Raw genomic sequence first — 19,643 nt, 5'->3', positions numbered from 1 at the left:
GTACACTGACCATAGTGTTAATCACTACAGAGTAAACTGACCATAGTGTTAATCACTACACAGTAAACTGACCATAGTGTTAATCACTACAGAGTAAACTGACCATAGTGTTAATCACTACAGAGTAAACTGACCATAGTGTTAATCACTACAGAGTAAACTGACCATAGTGTTAATCACTAGGGTAAACTGACCATAGTGTTAATCACTAGAGTAAACTGACCATAGTGTTAATCACTAGAGTAAACTGACCATAGTGTTAATCACTACAGAGTAAACTGACCATAGTGTTAATCACTACAGAGTAAACTGACCATAGTGTTAATCACTACAGAGTAAACTGACCATAGTGTTAATCACTACACAGTAAACTGACCAGTGTTAATCACTACACAGTAAACTGACCATAGTGTTAATCACTACAGAGTAAACTGACCAGTGTTAATCACTACAGAGTAAACTGACCATAGTGTTAATCACTAGAGTAAACTGACCATAGTGTTAATCACTACAGAGTAAACTGACCAGTGTTAATCACTAAAGAGTAAACTGACCATAGTGATAATCACTACAGAGTAAACTGACCATAGTGTTAATCACTACAGAGTAAACTGACCAGTGTTAATCACTACAGAGTAAACTGACCATAGTGTTAATCACTACACAGTAAACTGACCATAGTGTTAATCACTACAGAGTAAACTGACCATAGTGTTAATCACTACAGAGTAAACTGACCATAGTGTTAATCACTACAGAGTACACTGACCATAGTGTTAATCACTACAGAGTAAACTGACCATAGTGTTAATCACTACAGAGTAAACTGACCATAGTGTTAATCACTACAGAGTAAACTGACCATAGTGTTAATCACTACAGAGTACACAGTGATCCTGGCCGTAGACAGTCCTCTCTCGTCAGTCTTCTCTTTATTCACTAGGCAGGAAGAAAACAGACTCCAAACCACATCCAATAAGAAATGCTCGCTTTTATTTAAATTTAAAATAAAACTACAGGTGTTTATGGAACAGACAGCACATCACCTCTGTTTGTAATGGCAGCCCATTTCCTATACAGAGCCCTATAGGTCCTGGTCTAAAGTAGTGTACTATGTAGGGAATAGGGTGCCCTATAGGCCAGGGTCTAAAGTAGTGTACTATGTAGGGAATAGGGTGCCCTATAGGCCAGGGTCTAAAGTATTGCACTATGTAGGGAATAGGGTGCCCTATAGGTCAGGGTCTAAAGTAGTGCACTATGTAGGGAATAGGGTGCCATTTGGGATACACATTGACTAGTAGTCGTAGCTGACGAATAAAAACATAGAGATACATCTTAATACATCAAAAATATCAACGTTTCACCTTCTACTATGGCCCCCTATTTCCTAACATCGTGCCCTACCCTGGTCCAAGACACTACACTATATTAGGGAATATGTAGGGAATAGGGGGCCATTTGTGATACAAACATATACTACTGTAGTGACACAACAACCAAATGATACCCTTCTTACATTTATAGTCCACTACTATTGACCAGGGTCCATTGGGGTTAAAGTAGTGCACTATAAAAGGGAACAAGTGTTCCATTTGGGACATAACCTGAATATAAACGCACTGGAAAGGATCTTTTCTCATTTGGGCAAAACTCCATCCTCCACCCTCTCTCCTCCGTGACCCAGAAACCAATAAGTAGTCAAGGAGATGGCAATTCGTTAGCAGGCGAACGGAAGACTGTCCCTTCCCTCCTCGATAGCCACCTCTCATGGAGGACAGTCATGTGTGTCCTACCTAAGTCCATCACAGAAGAGTTTTGAAATCAACACCCCCCCACCCTTTGAATCAGCTTTTGTTTTGTCACAGGAGAAAAACATGCATCTGTTTACTACTTATAGTTTTATCTAGAACATGTACTTCACAACTAGCATCATTTGTTCTGATCACTTTACATGCTTTAAATGGGATCCAAGTCATTTGCCTGATGACATGCGAGTGGACTAGGAGTCTCATTTCATACAAGCGCATTTTCGTCCCATGTTCCCTCTCCTCGACGCCTTTTGATTACCCTTTGAACTTTTACAAAAAGAGGCGAGAGGACGTAGGAGTTGAGCAAATCCAATTAAGAAAAGATTCCACGATTGTCCTGGCTGGCCAGGCAGTGCTAGCCGATCACAGATGATGTCACGGTCCTGATTGAGGCCAGGCAGTGCTAGCCGATCACAGATGATGTCTCGGTCCTGATTGAGGCCAGGCAGTGCTAGCCGATCACAGATGCCACGGTCCCGTTTGAGGCCAGGCAGTGCTAGCCGATCACAGATGATGTCTCGGTCCTGATTGAGGCCAGGCAGTGCTAGCCGATCACAGATGATGTCTCGGTCCAGTTTGAGGCCAGGCAGTGCTAGCCAATCACAGATGTCTCGGTCCTGATTGAGGCCAGGCAGTGCTAGCCAATCACAGATGTCTCGGTCCTGATTGAGGCCAGGCAGTGCTAGCCAATCACAGATGTCTCGGTCCCGATTGAGGCCAGGCAGTGCTAGCCAATCAGATGTCTCGGTCCCGATTGAGGCCAGGCAGTGCTAGCCAATCAGATGTCTCGGTCCCGATTGAGGCCAGGCAGTGCTAGCCGATCACAGATGTCTCGGTCCTGATTGAGGCCAGATAATCCCTCAGTCCTGATTGTCCAGCTTGGTCATGGTAAATTAAATTACCCATGTGACATTGTTACATACAAGGATATACCATGAAATAGCAGATAATTCACTAACTTTTCAAGGTAGTTTTTATAACGTGGTCTCGTAAAAAAGACAGGTAGCCTTTACTGTGTAGCTTGTTGTTATGTTGGCCAATCAAAGAGGCTCAATGTGACGCAAGTGGAGTGAGTTCACCAATGAAAGATGGAATAACATATGCGAACTCAAAGTTAGCAAAAATGGGGTTGGGAGTAACCAATAGGAAGGCTGATGTTTTCTCATCTGAATGGGGTTGGGAGTAACCAATAGGAAGGCTGATGTTTTCTCATCTGAATGGGGTTGGGAGTAACCAATAGGAAGGCTGATGTTTTCTCATCTGAATGGGGTTGGGAGTAACTGATAGGTAGGCTGATGTTTTCTCATCTGAATGGGGTTGGGAGTAACCAATAGGAAGGCTGATGTTTTCTCATCTGAATGGGGTTGGGAGTAACTGATAGGTAGGCTGATGTTTTTTCATCTGAATGGGGTTGGGAGTAACCAATAGGAAGGCTGATGTTTTCTCATCTGAATGGGGTTGGGAGTAACCAATAGGAAGGCTGATGTTTTCTCATCTGAATGGGGTTGGGAGTAACCAATAGGAAGGCTGATGTTTTCTCATCTGAATGGGGTTGGGAGTAACCAATAGGAAGGCTGATGTTCTCATCTGAATGGGGTTGGGGAGAAATTGCAGCATGTGGCCTCATTTAGCCTAGCTATCCATAGCTGATTCTCTGGGCTACTCCAGTCAAGACAGATATTGTAATATGGGATGATGAATAACGTTGTGTTGTGTTTTTTTTCTCTCTCAACAGATTTTTAAAAAATAAAAAAAGAAGTTACAAAATAACATTTGAACATGTGGCGTCGAGAGGCTGTGTGTGTGTGTGTGTGTGTGTGTGTTAGGACACGGAGGATATGGCGTTATGGGGAGAGCCCATCTGTGTGAGGACTTTGTCCAGCCACTGTAGAGGGCCGTGCAGGTGCACTTCTATCCAGCAGGGGGTGCTGGTGACGTCCTGGCGGTGGTACTCTGCACCCCAACCCTGGGGGAGGAAGAGGAACACACACACGATTAGATGGTACACTGCACAACACAACTGAAAAACTTGCAGGATTGAGCATTCAGGAGACAGCAAGACTAGAGAATGGGATGAGCTCGTAGACCACGTGTTAACCCCTGACCCTTCAAATCTAATTGTATTTGTCACGTGCCGAAAACAACGGGTAGAGACTTAACCGTGAAATGCTTATGAGCCAACGATGCAGAGTTGAATAATATACAATACACAAGAATAGAGCTATATACAGGAAGTAACAGATCAATGTGGAACTACAGTTGAAGTAGGAAGTTTACATACACCTTTAGCCAAATACATTTAAACTCAGTTATTCACAATCACTGACATTTAATCCTAGTAAAGAATTCCCTGTTTTTAGGTCAGTTAGGATCACCCCTTTATTTAAGAATGTGAAATGTCCGAATAATAGTAGAGAGAATGATTTATTTCAGCTTTTATTTCTTTCATCACATTGGGTCAGAAGTTTACGTACACTCAATTAGTATTGCCTTTAAATTGTTAAACTTGGGTCAAACATTTCGGTTAACTTTCTGATGGCCACTCCAATACCGTGACTTTGTTGTCCTTAAGCCATTTTGCCACAACTTTGGAAGACTGCTTGGGGTCATTGTCCATTTTGAAGACCCATTTGTGACCAAGCTGTAACTTCCTGACTGATGTGATGAGATGTTGCTTCAATATATCCACATAATTTTCCTCCCCCATGATGCCATCTATTTTGTGAAGGGCACCAGTCCCTCCTGCAGCAAAGCACCCCCACAACATGATGCTGCCACCCCCACAACATGATGCTGCCACCCCCATGCTTCACGGTTGGGATGGTGTTCCAAAAGGTACGATCATTTTCCCCACAGCAGTTGCAAACCGTAGTCTGGCTTTTTTATGGCGGTTTTGGAGCAGTGGCTTCTTCCTTGCTGAGCGGCCTTTCAGGTTATGTCAATATAGGGCTGGTTTTACCGTGGATATAGATACTTTTGTACCTGTTTCCTCCAGCATCTTCATAAGGTCCTTTGCTGTTGTTCTGGGATTGATTTGCACTTTTCGCACCTCCTTCCTGAGCGTTATGACGGCTGCGTGGTCCCATGGTGTTGATACTTGCGTACCATTGTTTGTACAGATGAACGTGGTACCTTCAGGCATTTGGAAATTGCTCCCAAGAATGAACCAGACTTGGCTGATTTCTTTTGATTTTCCCATGATGTCAAGCAAAGAGGCATTGAGTTTGAAGGTAGGCCTTGAAATACATCCACAGGTGCACCTCCAATTGACTCACAAATTGACCCCCCCCTGACCCCCCTTAGCCCCTCCCCTGACCCCCCTTAGCCCCTCCCCTGACCCCATGTTTACCTTGACGAAGCTCATGCGTACGGTACACATTGCCCACCTGTAACCCTTAGCCCCTCCCTGACCCCATGTTTACCTTGACGTAGCTCATGCGTACGGTACACATCGCCCACCTGACCCCCTTAGCCCCTTTCCTGACCCCCTTAGCCCCTCCCCTGACCCCCTTAGCCCCTCCCCTGACCCCATGTTTACCTTGACGAAGCTCATGCGTACGGTACACATTGCCTACCTGTAACCCTTAGCCCCTCCCTGACCCCATGTTTACCTTGACGTAGCTCATGCGTACGGTACACATTGCCTACCTGTAACCCTTAGCCCCTCCCCTGACCGCCCTTAGCCCCTCCCCTGACCCCCTTAGCCCCCCCCCCCCCCCTTAGCCCCTCCCCTGACCCCATGTTTACCTTGACGAAGCTCATGCGTATGGTACACATCTTGGTGAGCTCGTAAACCGCCTCAAAGCCGTGGTTCACTGACTGGGCCAGTAGCTGGGCAAATTCCTGGTGAAGAAGAGCATACATTTCTACCTTGAGACAATTGGAATGTAAAGTTATCTTTTGCCTTATACTATATAAAGTATATATACATTACCAGTCAAAAGTTTGGACACACCAACTCATTCAAGGGTTTTTCTTCATTTTTTACAATGTTTCACATTGTAGAATAATAGTGAAGACATCAAAAACTATAAAATAACACATATGGAATCATGTAGTAACCAAAAACTATTTGAGATTCTTCAAAGTAGCCACTCTTCGCCTTGATGACAGCTTTGCACGCTCTTGACATTCTCTCAACCAGCTTCATGAGGTAGTCAAAAGAAAAGAAAATATTTTATTTGTTTTAAACTTTTTTTTGGTTACTACATGATTCCATATGTGTTATTTCATAGTTATGATGTCTTCACTATTATTCTACAATGTAGAAAATAGTTTAAAAAATTAAGAATAACCCCTGGAACCTCTAGAACCCCTGGAACCTCTAGAACCCCTGGAACCTCTAGAACCCCTGGAACCTCTAGAACCCCTGGAACCTCTAGAACCCCTGGAACCCCTGGAACGTTCTAAAACTATTGACCAGTGGGGTTTATAATTATATTATATTCTCCTCTGAAAGACACAGAGTTAGAAATGGAACCTTCCGGTCGTTGTGTGTGTGTGTGTGTGTGTGTGTGTGACCGGTCTACCTACCTGGTTGTTAAAGATCTTCAGACTGCAGCCACTAGGGATCTTACACACCGTGGTGGGGTGGAAACCGTGGTGATAGTTACAGTTACGACTCTGAACGAAGATACTGGTGTCACTCAGACACTCTGCATACACCTCACCTCCTACGTAGTAGAGATGGACACCTGGGGAGAGGAGGGTGGTTAGGACTCTGAACGAAGATACTGGTGTCACTCAGACACTCTGCATACACCTCACCTCCTACGTAGTAGAGGTGGACACCTGGGGAGAGGAGTTTGTTTTTTAAATGCATAAATGTCTCCTATGATCGAAAACAGCCTCTGGACATCAGAACAGCAACAATCATTTGATGAAAATGTCCACTTCAATGAGTCGGCAGATCAGAGCGTTATGGTGGTAGTGTGATGGTTTGGGGTCCAGCATGGTGGTGGTGTGATGGTTTGGGGTCAGCATGGTGATGGTAGTGTGATGGTTTGGGGTCCAGCATGGTGGTGGTGGTAGTGTGATGGTTTGGGGTCAGCATGGTGGTGGTAGTGTGATGGTTTGGGGTCAGCATGGTGGTGGTAGTGTGATGGTTTGGGGTCCAGTATGGTGGTGGTAGTGTGATGGTTTGGGGTCCAGTATGGTGGTGGTAGTGTGATGGTTTGGGGTCAGCATGGTGGTGGTGGTAGTGTGATGGTTTGGGGTCAGCATGGTGGTGGTAGTGTGATGGTTTGGGGTCAGCATGGTGGTGGTAGTGTGATGGTTTGGGGTCAGCGTGGTGGTGGTAGTGTGATGGTTTGGGGTCAGCGTGGTGGTGGTAGTGTGATGGTTTGGGGTCAGCATGGTGGTGGTAGTGTGATGGTTTGGGGTCAGCATGGTGGTGGTAGTGTGATGGTTTGGGGTCCAGCATGGTGGTGGTGGTAGTGTGATGGTTTGGGGTCAGCATGGTGGTGGTGGTAGTGTGATGGTTTGGGGTCAGCATGGTGGTGGTAGTGTGATGGTTTGGGGTCAGCATGGTGGTGGTAGTGTGATGGTTTGGGGTCAGTATGGTGGTGGTAGTGTGGTGGTTTGGGGTCAGCATGGTGGTGGTAGTGTGATGGTTTGGGGTCAGCATGGTGGTGGTAGTGTGATGGTTTGGGGTCAGCATGGTGGTGGTAGTGTGATGTTTGGGGTCAGTATGGTGGTGGTAGTGTGATGGTTTGGGGTCCAGCATGGTGGTGGTAGTGTGATGGTTTGGGGTCAGCATGGTGGTGGTAGTGTGATGGTTTGGGGTCAGCATGGTGGTGGTAGTGTGATGGTTTGGGGTCAGCATGGTGGTGGTAGTGTGATGGTTTGGGGTCAGCATGGTGGTGGTGGTAGTGTGATGGTTTGGGGTCCAGCATGGTGGTGGTAGTGTGATGGTTGGGGTCCAGCATGGTGGTGGTGGTGGTGTGATGGTTTGGGGTCAGTATGGTGGTGGTAGTGTGGTGGTTTGGGGTCAGCATGGTGGTGGTAGTGGGATGGTTTGGGGTCAGCATAGTGGTGGTAGTGTGATGGTTTGAGGTCAGCATAGTGGTGGTAGTGTGATGGTTTGGGGTCAGCATAGTGGTGGTAGTGTGATGGTTTGAGGTCAGCATGGTGGTGGTAGTGTGATGGTTTGGGGTCCAGCATGGTGGTGGTAGTGTGATGGTTTGGGGTCCAGCATGGTGGTGGTAGTGTGATGGTTTGGGGTCCAGCATGGTGGTGGTAGTGTGATGGTTTGGGGTCAGCATAGTGGTGGTAGTGTGATGGTTTGAGGTCAGCATGGTGGTGGTAGTGTGATGGTTTGGGGTCAGTATGGTGGTGGTAGTGTGATGGTTTGGGGTCAGCATGGTGGTGGTAGTGTGATGGTTTGGGGTCAGTATGGTGGTGGTAGTGTGATGGTTTGGGGTCCAGCATGGTGGTGGTGGTAGTGTGATGGTTTGGGGTCCAGCATGGTGGTGGTGGTAGTGTGATGGTTTGGGGTCCAGCATGGTGGTGGTGGTAGTGTGATGGTTTGGGGACCAGCATGGTGGTGGTGGTAGTGTGATGGTTTGGGGTCCAGCATGGTGGTGGTAGTGTGACGGTTTGGGGTCAGCATGGTGGTGGTAGTGTGATGGTTTGGGGTCAGTATGGTGGTGGTAGTGTGATGGTTTGGGGTCCAGCATGGTGGTGGTGGTAGTGTGATGGTTTGGGGTCCAGCATGGTGGTGGTGGTAGTGTGATGGTTTGGGGTCCAGCATGGTGGTGGTGGTAGTGTGATGGTTTGGGGTCAGCATGGTGGTGGTAGTGTGATGGTTTGGGGTCAGTATGGTGGTGGTAGTGTGATGGTTTGGGGTCCAGCATGGTGGTGGTGGTAGTGTGATGGCTGCGAGTCTTTCTGGGTAAGTCTCTAAGAGCTGCGTGTCTTTCTGGGTAAGTCTCTAAGAGCTGTGAGTCTTTCTGGGTAAGTCTCTAAGAGCTGCGAGTCTTTCTGGGTAAGGCTCTAAGAGCTGCGAGTCTTTCTGGGTAAGGCTCTAAGAGCTGTGAGTCTTTCTGGGTAAGGCTCTAAGAGCTGTGAGTCTTTCTGGGTCAGTCTCTAAGAGCTGTGAGTCTTTCTGGGTCAGGCTCTAAGAGCTGTGAGTCTTTCTGGGTCAGTCTCTAAGAGCTGTGAGTCTTTCTGGGTCAGTCTAAGAGCTGTGAGTCTTTCTGGGTCAGGCTCTAAGAGCTGTGAGTCTTTCTGGGTCAGTCTCTAAGAGCTGTGAGTCTTTCTGGGTCAGTCTCTAACAGCTGTGAATCTTTCTGGGTCAGTCTCTAAGAGCTTTGTACACCTGGATTGTACAATATTTGCCCATTATTCTTTTAAAAAAACTCTGAAATTGGTTGTTGATCGTTGCTAGACAACCATTTTCAAATCTTGCCATAGATTTTCAAGCAGATGTGTGTCAAAGCTGTAACTCGGCTACTCAGGAACATTCACAGTCTTCTTGGTTTGCAACTACCGTGTAGATTTGGCCTTGTGTTTTAGGTTAATGACCTGCTGAAAGGTGAATTCATCTCCCAGTGTAGATTTGGCCTTGTGTTTTAGGTTAATGTCCTGCTGAAAGGTGAATTCATCTCCCAGTGTAGGTTTGGCCTTGTGTTTTAAGTTACTGTCCTGCTGAAAGGTAAATTCATCTCCCAGTGTCTGGTGGAAAGCAGACTGAACCAGGTTTTCCTCTAGGATTTAGCCCGGAGGAAAATAACAAAATGGAGCCCCGACCTCAAACCCATCGAACACCTTTAGGATGAATTGGGACGCCGACTGCGAGCCAGGCATAATCGCCCCCAACGTCAGTGCCCGACCTCACTAAGGCTCTTGTGGCTGAATGGAAGCATGCCCCCCCCCCCCCACAGCAACGTTCCAACATCTAGTGGAAGGGTCTTCCCTGTTGCCATAGCCACAGTCTCACCAATATTTCTAAAGCTAAACTCTCGAGTCTCACCTTTGCCGATGTGCCTGCGTGTGTTCTCTATGGTCGAGTTGCGGTTGACGTTAGACAGCAGGCCGAGGCAGAAGCGGTTGCGGTTATTGGACGGGTCGGTGAAGCCGTCGACCAGAACACTGGAGTCTGACGCCAGGTACGCCTCACCCACGCGGTTATTCAGTTCATAGTACACTATAGAACACCAGTGTTTTGGTTCCTCGTAGGCTACTGGCTGAACATCTAGAGAGAGAGACAGAGAGGAGGTTTTTCAGAGACATATAGAGAGAGAGAGAGAGAGAGAGATAGGGAGAGAGAGAGAGAGAGAGAGAGACAGATAGGGAGAGAGAGAGAGACAGATGAGGTTATTCAGAGACATCTAGAGAGAGAGAGGAGGAAGGAGAGAAGGAGAAAGAAGAGAGGGATAGAGAGAGAGAGGAGGAAGGATAGAAGGAGAGAGGGAGAGAGAAGAGAGGAGGTTATTCAGAGACATCTAGAGAGAGAGAGAGGAGGAAGGAGAGAGAGGGAGAGAGAAGAGAGGCAGGAAGAGAGGATATTCATGTCTATGGGCATACTGCGTTTCTGTGGTTACCTGGCCTGTTGTTGGTATCCAGGCCGGTTGGCATGGCGAGGAGGTTGGTTTCCATTGGCTGGGAGCAGTCCTGAATCAGATAATCATCTGGAGGCATGTATGCTGGGGGCGGGGTGTCAGCTGTGTTACAACACACCATTTATTAGCCAACACAACAACCTACGGCATAGAAAACTACTTGAACACAGCTGTATAGAGTAAGACGCTCCAGGTAAGCTGCAGAGAGGAGAGGAGAGAGGGGGAGGAAAGAGAGGAGAGAGGGGGAGGAAAGAGAGGAGAGAGGGGGAGGAAAGAGAGGAGGAAAGAGAGGAGAGGAAAGAGAGAAGGAAAGAGAGGGAGGAGAGAGCAGGAGGAAAGAGAGGGAGGAGAGAGCAGGAGGAAAGAGAGGAGAGAGCAGGAGGAAAGAGAGGAGAGAGCAGGAGGAAAGAGAGGAGAGAGCAGGAGGAAAGAGAGGAGAGAGCAGGAGGAAAGAGAGGAGAGAGCAGGAGGAAAGAGAGGAGAGAGGGGGAGGAAAGAGAGGGCTCCAGAGGTGAGCCGGCTCGGGACCAGTCTTACCCGGGACATGGAAGGGGCTGTCTGGGTCGGAGCTAAGTGGGGAGTGGGGGAACGCGGAGATACTGCTGGACCCACTGCCGGGCGAACTGGGGAAGCTGTTGCCAGGGGAACAAGGGAACGCCAACCCTCCGTTGCCGCCCCCGCCTGGAGGGAAGGATTCTGGGAAAGTGGCGTTGTGGGGCATGAGAGGCTCGTTCTGGTCGATGGCGCCATGGTAACGGGGCTGCATCCCCGGCCTCGCTGTGAGGTCGTTGTTCCTAGGGACCAGGACAGGGGGCAGCACTGAGGAGGGGGGAGAGAGAGGGGGAGGAGGAAGGTGTCAGTCCCTTATCAATAAAGGCAAGCTGGCTCTATTTCCATACAGCTAAAACCTTGTAGAGGTCAATTTTAGATAGTATACTTGTTATTATAAACTGGGCTGTTCGAGCCCTGAATGCTGATTGGCTGAAAGCGGTGGTATATCAGACCATATACCACGGGGTATGACAAAAACATTTATTTTTACTGCTCTAATTATGTTGGTAACTCATTTATAATAGCAATAAGGCACCTCGGGGGTTTGTGGTATGTGGCCAATATTGTGGTATGTGGCTAAGGGTTGTATCCAGGCACTCTGAGTTGCATCGTGGGTAAGAACAGCCCTTAGCCGTGGTACATTGTATATACACAAAAGTATGTGGACACCACTTCAAATTAGTGGCTTTTGGCTATTTCAGCCACACTCGTTGCTGACATGCAATCTCCATAGACAAACATTGGCAGTAGAATGGCCTTACTGAAGAGCTCAGTGACTTATAACGTGGCACTGTCTTAGGATGCCACCTTTACAACAAGTCAGTTTGTCAAATTTCTACCCTGCTAGAGCTGACCCCGGTCAACTGTAAGGGCTGTTATCGTGAAGTGGAAACGTCTAGGAGCAACAACGGCTCAGCCGAGAAGTGGTAGGCCACACAAGCTCACAGAACGGGACCTCAGAGTGCTGGAGCGTATAAATATCGCCTGTCCTCGGTTGCAACCCTCACTACTGAGTTCCAAACTGGGCAGGTAGCGTTCCCCTGGCATCCGCTGGCTCCCTTTCCTGTTTCAGCATGACAACCCTCACTACTGAGTTCCAAACTGCCTCTGGAAGCAACGTCAGCACAAGAACTGTTCGTCGGGAGCTTCATGAAATGGGTTTCCATGGCCGAGCAGCCACACACAAGCCTAAGATCACCATGTGCAATGCCAAGCGTTGGCTGGAGTGGTGTAAAGCTCATCACCATTGGACTCTGGAGCAGTTCTCTGGAGGGATCGATCACACTTCACAATCTGGCAGTCCGACAGACTAATCTGGGTTTGGGGGATGCCAGGAGAACGCTAACTGCCCCAAATGCATAGTGGCAACTGTAAAGTTTGGTGGAGGAGGAAACTTTATAGTTGGCACTTTTCATTGGGGCAGGTAGCGTTCTCCTGGCATCCGCTGGGTCCCTTTCCTGTTTCAGCATGACAATGCCCCCGTGCACAAGGAGAGGTCCACACACTTTTCAATTTAGTGGTCATTTACCCCCTCCGGCCATATACCACCACACCCCCTCCTACCTCCTACCACCACACCCCCTCCGGCCTCATACCACCACACCCCCTCCGGCCTCATACCACCACACCCCCTCCGGCCTCATACCACCACACCCCCTCCGGCCTCATACCACCACACCCCCTCCGGCCGTATACCACCGTACCCCCTCCGGCCGTATACCACCGCACCCCCTCCGGCCGTATACCACCGCACCCCCTCCTACCATATACCACCACACCCCCTCCGACCATATACCACCACACCCCTCCTACCATATACCACCACACCCCTCCTACCATATACCACCACACCCCCTCCTACCATATACCACCACACCCCCTCCTACCATATACCACCACACCCCTCCTACCATATACCACCACACCCCTCCTATCATATACCACCACACCCCCTCCTACCGTATACCACCACACCCCTCCGGCCGTATATCACCGCACCCCTCTCCGGCCGTATATCACCGCACCCCCTCCTGCCGTATACCACCGCACCCCCTCCTGCCGTATACCACCGCACCCTCCTACCATATACCACCACACCCCTCCTACCACCACACCCCCTCCTACCACCACACCCCTCCTACCACCACACCACACCCCCTCATACCACCACACCACACCCCCTCATACCACCACACCACACCCTCCTACCATATACCACCACACCCCTCCTACCACCACACCCCTCCTACCACCACACCCCTTCCTACCACCACACCCTTCCTACCACCACACCACACCCCCTCCTACCATATACCACCACACCCCTCCTATCATATACCACCACACCCCCTCCTACCACCACACCCCTCCTATCATATACCACCACACCCCTCCTACCATATACCACCACACCCCCTCCTATCATATACCACCACACCCCTCCTACCACCACACCCCCTCCTATCATATACCACCACACCCCCTCCTACCATATACCACCACACCCTCCTACCACCACACCCCTCCTACCACCACACCCTTCCTACCACCACACCACACCCCCTCATACCACCACACCCCCTCATACCACCACACCCCTCATACCATATACTTACACCAACAGGGTATACTCACTAGGGGGACCTCCAGTGTATATTCACTAGGGGTCATAACCACCACACCCACTAGGGGTCAGTGTACCACACAGGGGGCAGTGTAACCACACTAGGGGGCCCTCCTAGGGGGCAGTGTATACTCACTAGTGGGGGGCAGTGTACCACACTACAGTGTATACTCACTAGGGGGCAGTGTAACCTCACTAGGGGCCTAACTAGGGGGCAGTGTAACCACCACACCCACTCAGTGTAACCACCTACAGTGTAACCCCCCTACTCACTGGGGGCAGTGTAACCACACTAGGGGCAGTGTTACACTAGGGGCAGTGTAACCACACTAGGGGGCAGTGTATACTCACTAGGGGCAGTGTATACTCACTGGTGGGGACAGTGTATACTCACTAGGGGGCAGTGTATACTCACTAGGGGGCAGTGTATACTCACTAGGGGGCAGTGTAACCACACTAGGGGCAGTGTAACCACACTAGGGGGCTAACCACACTAGGGGGCAGTGTATACTCACTAGGGGGCAGTGTATACTCACTAGGGGGCAGTGTATACTCACTAGGGGGCAGTGTATACTCACTAGGGGGCAGTGTATACTCACTAGGGGGCAGTGTATACTCACTAGGGGGCACTACTGGGGGCAGTGTATTCTCACTAGGGGGCAGTGTAACCTCACTAGGGGGACAGTGTAACCTCACTAGGGGGACAGTGTAACCTCACTAGGGGACAGTGTAACCTCACTAGGGGCAGTGTAACCACACTAGGGGGCAGTGTATACTCACTAGGGGGCAGTGTAACCACACTAGGGGGCAGTGTAACCACACTAGGGGGCAGTGTAACCACACTAGGGGCAGTGTATACTCACTAGGGGCAGTGTATACTCACTAGGGGGCAGTGTATACTCACTAGGGGGCAGTGTATACTCACTAGGGGGCAGTGTATTCTCACTAGGGGGCAGTGTAACCTCACTAGGGGGACAGTGTAACCTCACTAGGGGGACAGTGTAACCTCACTAGGGGGACAGTGTAACCTCACTAGGGGGACAGTGTAACCTCACTAGGGGGACAGTGTAACCTCACTAGGGGGACAGTGGGGACAGTGTAACCTCACTAGGGGGACAGTGTAACCTCACTAGGGGGACAGTGTAACCTCACTAGGGGACAGTGACAGTGTAACCTCACTAGGGGACAGTGTAACCTCACTAGGGGACAGTGTAACCTCACTAGGGGACAGTGTAACCTCACTAGGGGACAGTGTAACCTCACTAGGGGGGTAACCTCACAGTGTAACCTCACTAGGGGGACAGTGTAACCTCACTAGGGGGACAGTGTAACCTCACTAGGGGGACAGTGTAACCTCACTAGGGGTCAGTGTAACCTCACTAGGGGGACAGTGTAACCTCACTAGGGGGACAGTGTCACCTCACTAGGGGGACAGTGTAACCTCACTAGGGGGACAGTGTAACCTCACACTAGGGGGACAGTGTAACTCACTAGGGGGACAGTGTAACCTCACTAGGGGGACAGTGTAACCTCACTAGGGGGACAGTGTAACCTCACTAGGGGGACAGTGTAACCTCACTAGGGGGACACTCACTAGGGGGACAGTGTAACCTCACTAGGGGACAGTGTAACCTCACTAGGGGGACAGTGTAACCTCACTAGAGGGGACAGTGTAACTAGGGGACTCACTAGGGGGCAGTGTAACCTCACTAGGGGACAGTGTAACCTCACTAGGGGGACAGTGTAACCTCACTAGGGGGCAGTGTAACCTCACTAGGGGGACAGTGTAACCTCACTAGGGGACAGTGTAACCTCACTAGGGGACAGTGTAACCTCACTAGGGGGACAGTGTAACCTCACTAGGGGGACAGTGTAACCTCACTAGGGGGGGTAACCTCACAGTGTAACCTCACTAGGGGACAGTGTAACCTCACTAGGGGGACAGTGTAACCTCACTAGGGGGACAGTGTAACCTCACTAGGGGACAGTGTAACCTCACTAGGGGGACAGTGTAACCTCACTAGGGGGACAGTGTAACTCACTAGGGGACAGTGTAACCTCACTAGGGGGACAGTGTAACCTCACTAGTGTAACCTCACTGGGGACAGTGTAACCTCACTCAGGGGGACAGTGTAACCTCACTAGGGGGTAACCTCACTAGTGTAACCTCACTAGGGGGGACAGTGTAACCTCACTAGGGGGCAGTGTAACCTCACTCAGTGTAACCTCACTAGGGGGCAGTGTAACCTCACTAGGGGGGCAGTGTAACCTCACTAGGGGGGGCAGTGTAACCTCACTAGGGGGCAGTGTAACCTCACTAGGGGGACAGTGTAACCTCACTAGGGGGGGACAGTGTAACCTCACTAGGGGACAGTAACCTCACTAGGGGACAGTGTAACCTCACTAGGGGGACAGTGTAACCTCACTAGGGGGACAGTGTAACCTCACTAGGGGACAGTGTAACCTCACTAGGGGGACAGTGTAACCTCACTAGGGGACAGTGTAACCTCACTAGGGGACAGTGTAACCTCACTAGGGGACAGTGTAACCTCACTAGGGGACAGTGTAACCTCACTAGGGGGACAGTGTAACCTCACTAGGGGGACAGTGTAACCTCACTAGGGGGACAGTGTAACCTCACTAGGGGGACAGTGTAACCTCACTAGGGGGACAGTGTAACCTCACTAGGGGACAGTGTAACCTCACTAGGGGGACAGTGTAACCTCACTAGGGGGACAGTGTAACCTAGGGGGACAGTGTAACCTCACCAGGGGGACAGTGTAACCTCACCAGGGGACAGTGTAACCTCACCAGGGGACAGTGTAACCTCACCAGGGGGACAGTGTAACCTCACTAGGGGGACAGTGTAACCTCACCAGGGGGACAGTGTAACCTCACCAGGGGACAGTGTAACCTCACCAGGGGACAGTGTAACCTCACTAGGGGGACAGTGTAACCTCACTAGGGGGGGACAGTGTAACCTCACTAGGGGACAGTGAGGGGGACAGTGTAACCTCACTAGGGGACAGTGTAACCTCACTAGAGGGGGGACAGTGTAACCTCACTAGGGGACAGTGTAACCTCACTAGGGGACAGTGTAACCTCACTAGGGGACAGTGTAACCTCACTAGGGGGACAGTGTAACCTCACTAGGGGGACAGTGTAACCTCACTAGGGGGGGACAGTGTAACCTCACTAGGGGGACAGTGTAACCTCACTAGGGGGACAGTGTAACCTCACTAGGGGGGGGACAGTGTAACCTCACTAGGGGACAGTGTAACCTCACTAGGGGGACAGTGTAACCTCACTAGGGGACAGTGTAACCTCACTAGGGGACAGTGTAACCTCACTAGGGGACAGTGTAACCTCACTAGGGGACAGTGTAACCTCACTAGGGGGACAGTGTAACCTCACTAGGGGACAGTGTAACCTCACTAGGGGGACAGTGGGGGACAGTGTAACCTCACTAGGGGGACAGTGTAACCTCACTAGGGGACAGTGTAACCTCACTAGGGGGACAGTGTAACCTCACTAGGGGACAGTGTAACCTCACTAGGGGGCAGTGTAACCTCACTAGGGGGCAGTGTAACCTCACTAGGGGGCAGTGTAACCTCACTAGGGGCAGTGTAACCTCACTAGGGGGCAGTGTAACCTCACTAGGGGGCAGTGTAACCTCACTAGGGGGACAGTGTAACCTCACTAGGGGACAGTGTAACCTCACACTCACTAGGGGACAGTGTAACCTCACTAGGGGGACAGTGTAACCTCACTAGGGGACAGTGTAACCTCACTAGGGGGACAGTGTAACCTCACCAGGGGGACAGTGTAACCTCACTAGGGGGACAGGGGGACAGTGTAACCTCACTAGGGGGACAGTGTAACCTCACCAGGGGGACAGTGTAACCTCACCAGGGGGACAGTGTAACCTCACCAGGGGGACAGTGTAACCTCACCAGGGGGACAGTGTAACCTCACCAGGGGGCAGTGTAACCTCACCAGGGGTGTAACCTCACCAGGGGACAGTGTAACCTCACCAGGGGGACAGTGTAACCTCACCAGGGGGACAGTGTAACCTCACCAGGGGGACAGTGTAACCTCACCAGGGGGACAGTGTAACCTCACCAGGGGGACAGTGTAACCTCACCAGGGGACAGTGTAACCTCACCAGGGGGACAGTGTAACCTCACCAGGGGGACAGTGTAACCTCACCAGGGGGACAGTGTAACCTCACCAGGGGGACAGTGTAACCTCACCAGGGGGACAGTGTAACCTCACCAGGGGGACAGTGTAACCTCACCAGGGGGACAGTGTAACCTCACCAGGGGGACAGTGTAACCTCACCAGGGGGACAGTGTAACCTCACCAGGGGGACAGTGTAACCTCACCAGGGGGACAGTGTAACCTCACCAGGGGGACAGTGTAACCTCACCAGGGGGACAGTGTAACCTCACCAGGGGGACAGTGTAACCTCACCAGGGGGACAGTGTAACCTCACTAGGGGGACAGTGTAACCTCACTAGGGGGACAGTGTAACCTCACTAGGGGGACAGTGTAACCTCACCAGGGGGACAGTGTAACCTCACTAGGGGGGCAGTGTAACCTCACTAGGGGGGCAGTGTAACCTCACTAGGGGGGCAGTGTAACCTCACTAGGGGGGCAGTGTAACCTCACTAGGGGGGCAGTGTAACCTCACTAGGGGGGCAGTGTAACCTCACTAGGGGGGCAGTGTAACCTCACTAGGGGGGCAGTGTAACCTCACCAGGGGGCAGTGTAACCTCACCAGGGGGCAGTGTAACCTCACTAGGGGGGCAGTGTATATTCACTAGGGGTCAGTGTATATTCACTAGGGGTCAGTGTAACCCTACTAGTGGGCAGTGTATACTCACTAGGACTGTCCACTCTCTTATAGTGGTAGGGGTTGATACAGACATCTTTGTGTTTGGCCGTGAAGGGGAATTGGCAGCACTCCAAGGCCTTGAGTTCGTGATGAGACTGTAGGTCGGGCCACCTCCACACTCTGCAGTAGATGACGTGGGGGAGACCTTTACGATGGGATACCTGGAGACGACCGTCCAGAGACCGAGGGATGGTCACACACTTACCTGGTGAGAGAGGGGAGAGGATTTAGAGACACACACACACACACTCTCTTACACATTCCCCCCACTAGACCACTCACTGGGCTGTCCGGGACAGCTGAGAGCCTTCTCCAGCTCCTCCATCGTTCCCTTCCTCTTCTTCAGTTTCTTCACTAGGGCGTCCACTGCCTTCTCCGCCCACTTCTCCTCCTCATCCCCCTGTTTCCATCCCAGCAGCCTCTTCACCGCCGGGCTGGTGAAGGAGAATAGCGACGTCACGTTCATCTTGATGACGACGTAGGGAAGGACGGGGTCCTCTGGGAGAATATCCTCAAACACAGTACAGTACAGTCACACACGGGTACTCAGTATCTCCCTCTCAGTCACATACAGATGCACACTAAGTGTGTTGTTGTGCCCTAGCTAGCCTCTGGCCTGTAGAGTGTTACTGCACGGAGGGATCTAGGTTGGCCAGTTGTGTTGGGCAGTCGTAGGACCAGATCAGGCTGTCAAGCCTTACAGCACACCTGAGAGAGAGAGACAGACAGTACACCTGAGAACAAGAGACAGGCAGCGCACCAGAGAGAGAAAGAGAGACAGCGCACCAGAGAGAGAGAGAGAGAGAGAGAGAGAGCGAGACAGCGCACCAGAGAGAGAGAGAGAGAGAGAGAGCGAGACAGCGCATCAGAGAGAGAGAGAGAGACAGGCAGCGCACCAGAGAGAGAGAGAGAGAGACAGGCAGCGCACCAGAGAGAGAGAGAGAGAGAGAGAGAGAGAGACAGGCAGCGCACCAGAGAGAGAGAGAGAGAGAGAGAGAGACAGGCAGCGCACCAGAGAGAGAGAGAGAGAGAGAGACAGGCAGCGCACCAGAGAGAGAGAGAGAGAGAGACAGGCAGCGCACTAGAGAGAGAGACAGGCAGCGCACTAGGGAGAGAGAGAGAGCACCAGAGAGAGAGAGAGAGCGCACCAGAGAGAGAGAGAGAGAGAGAGAGAGAGAGAGACAGGCAGCGCACCAGAGAGA

The 19,643-nt window shown here is 50.8% G+C and overlaps 1 protein-coding gene across 2 annotated transcripts; it reads right to left on the bottom strand.

Annotated features, from left to right (window-relative positions):
- Positions 1 to 976: 976 nt before the first annotated feature.
- LOC115123542 (mothers against decapentaplegic homolog 1-like) lies at positions 977 to 18,907 on the bottom strand. Of its 2 annotated transcripts, none has more exons than XM_065025176.1 (8): positions 18,724 to 18,907; positions 18,431 to 18,646; positions 10,907 to 11,188; positions 10,352 to 10,471; positions 9,781 to 10,002; positions 6,342 to 6,502; positions 5,556 to 5,651; positions 977 to 3,774 (listed from the first exon to the last, which is right to left on the bottom strand). In XM_065025176.1, exons 1-8 carry the CDS (start codon positions 18,905 to 18,907, stop codon positions 3,631 to 3,633), a joined length of 1,425 nt encoding a protein of 474 aa, XP_064881248.1. In that variant the 3' UTR covers positions 977 to 3,630. The 2 variants fall into 2 exon arrangements, with proteins under 2 accessions (XP_064881248.1, XP_064881249.1); XM_065025177.1 differs by having other exon boundaries at positions 10,352 to 10,453.
- Positions 18,908 to 19,643: the final 736 nt, after the last annotated feature.

The sequence above is a fragment of the Oncorhynchus nerka genome, linkage group LG12 (assembly GCF_034236695.1).
Source record: "Oncorhynchus nerka isolate Pitt River linkage group LG12, Oner_Uvic_2.0, whole genome shotgun sequence".
Lineage (NCBI taxonomy): Eukaryota > Metazoa > Chordata > Actinopteri > Salmoniformes > Salmonidae > Oncorhynchus > Oncorhynchus nerka.
The sequence above is the reverse complement of the archived record's forward strand: the minus strand, read 5'-3'. Positions and strand labels throughout refer to the sequence as shown.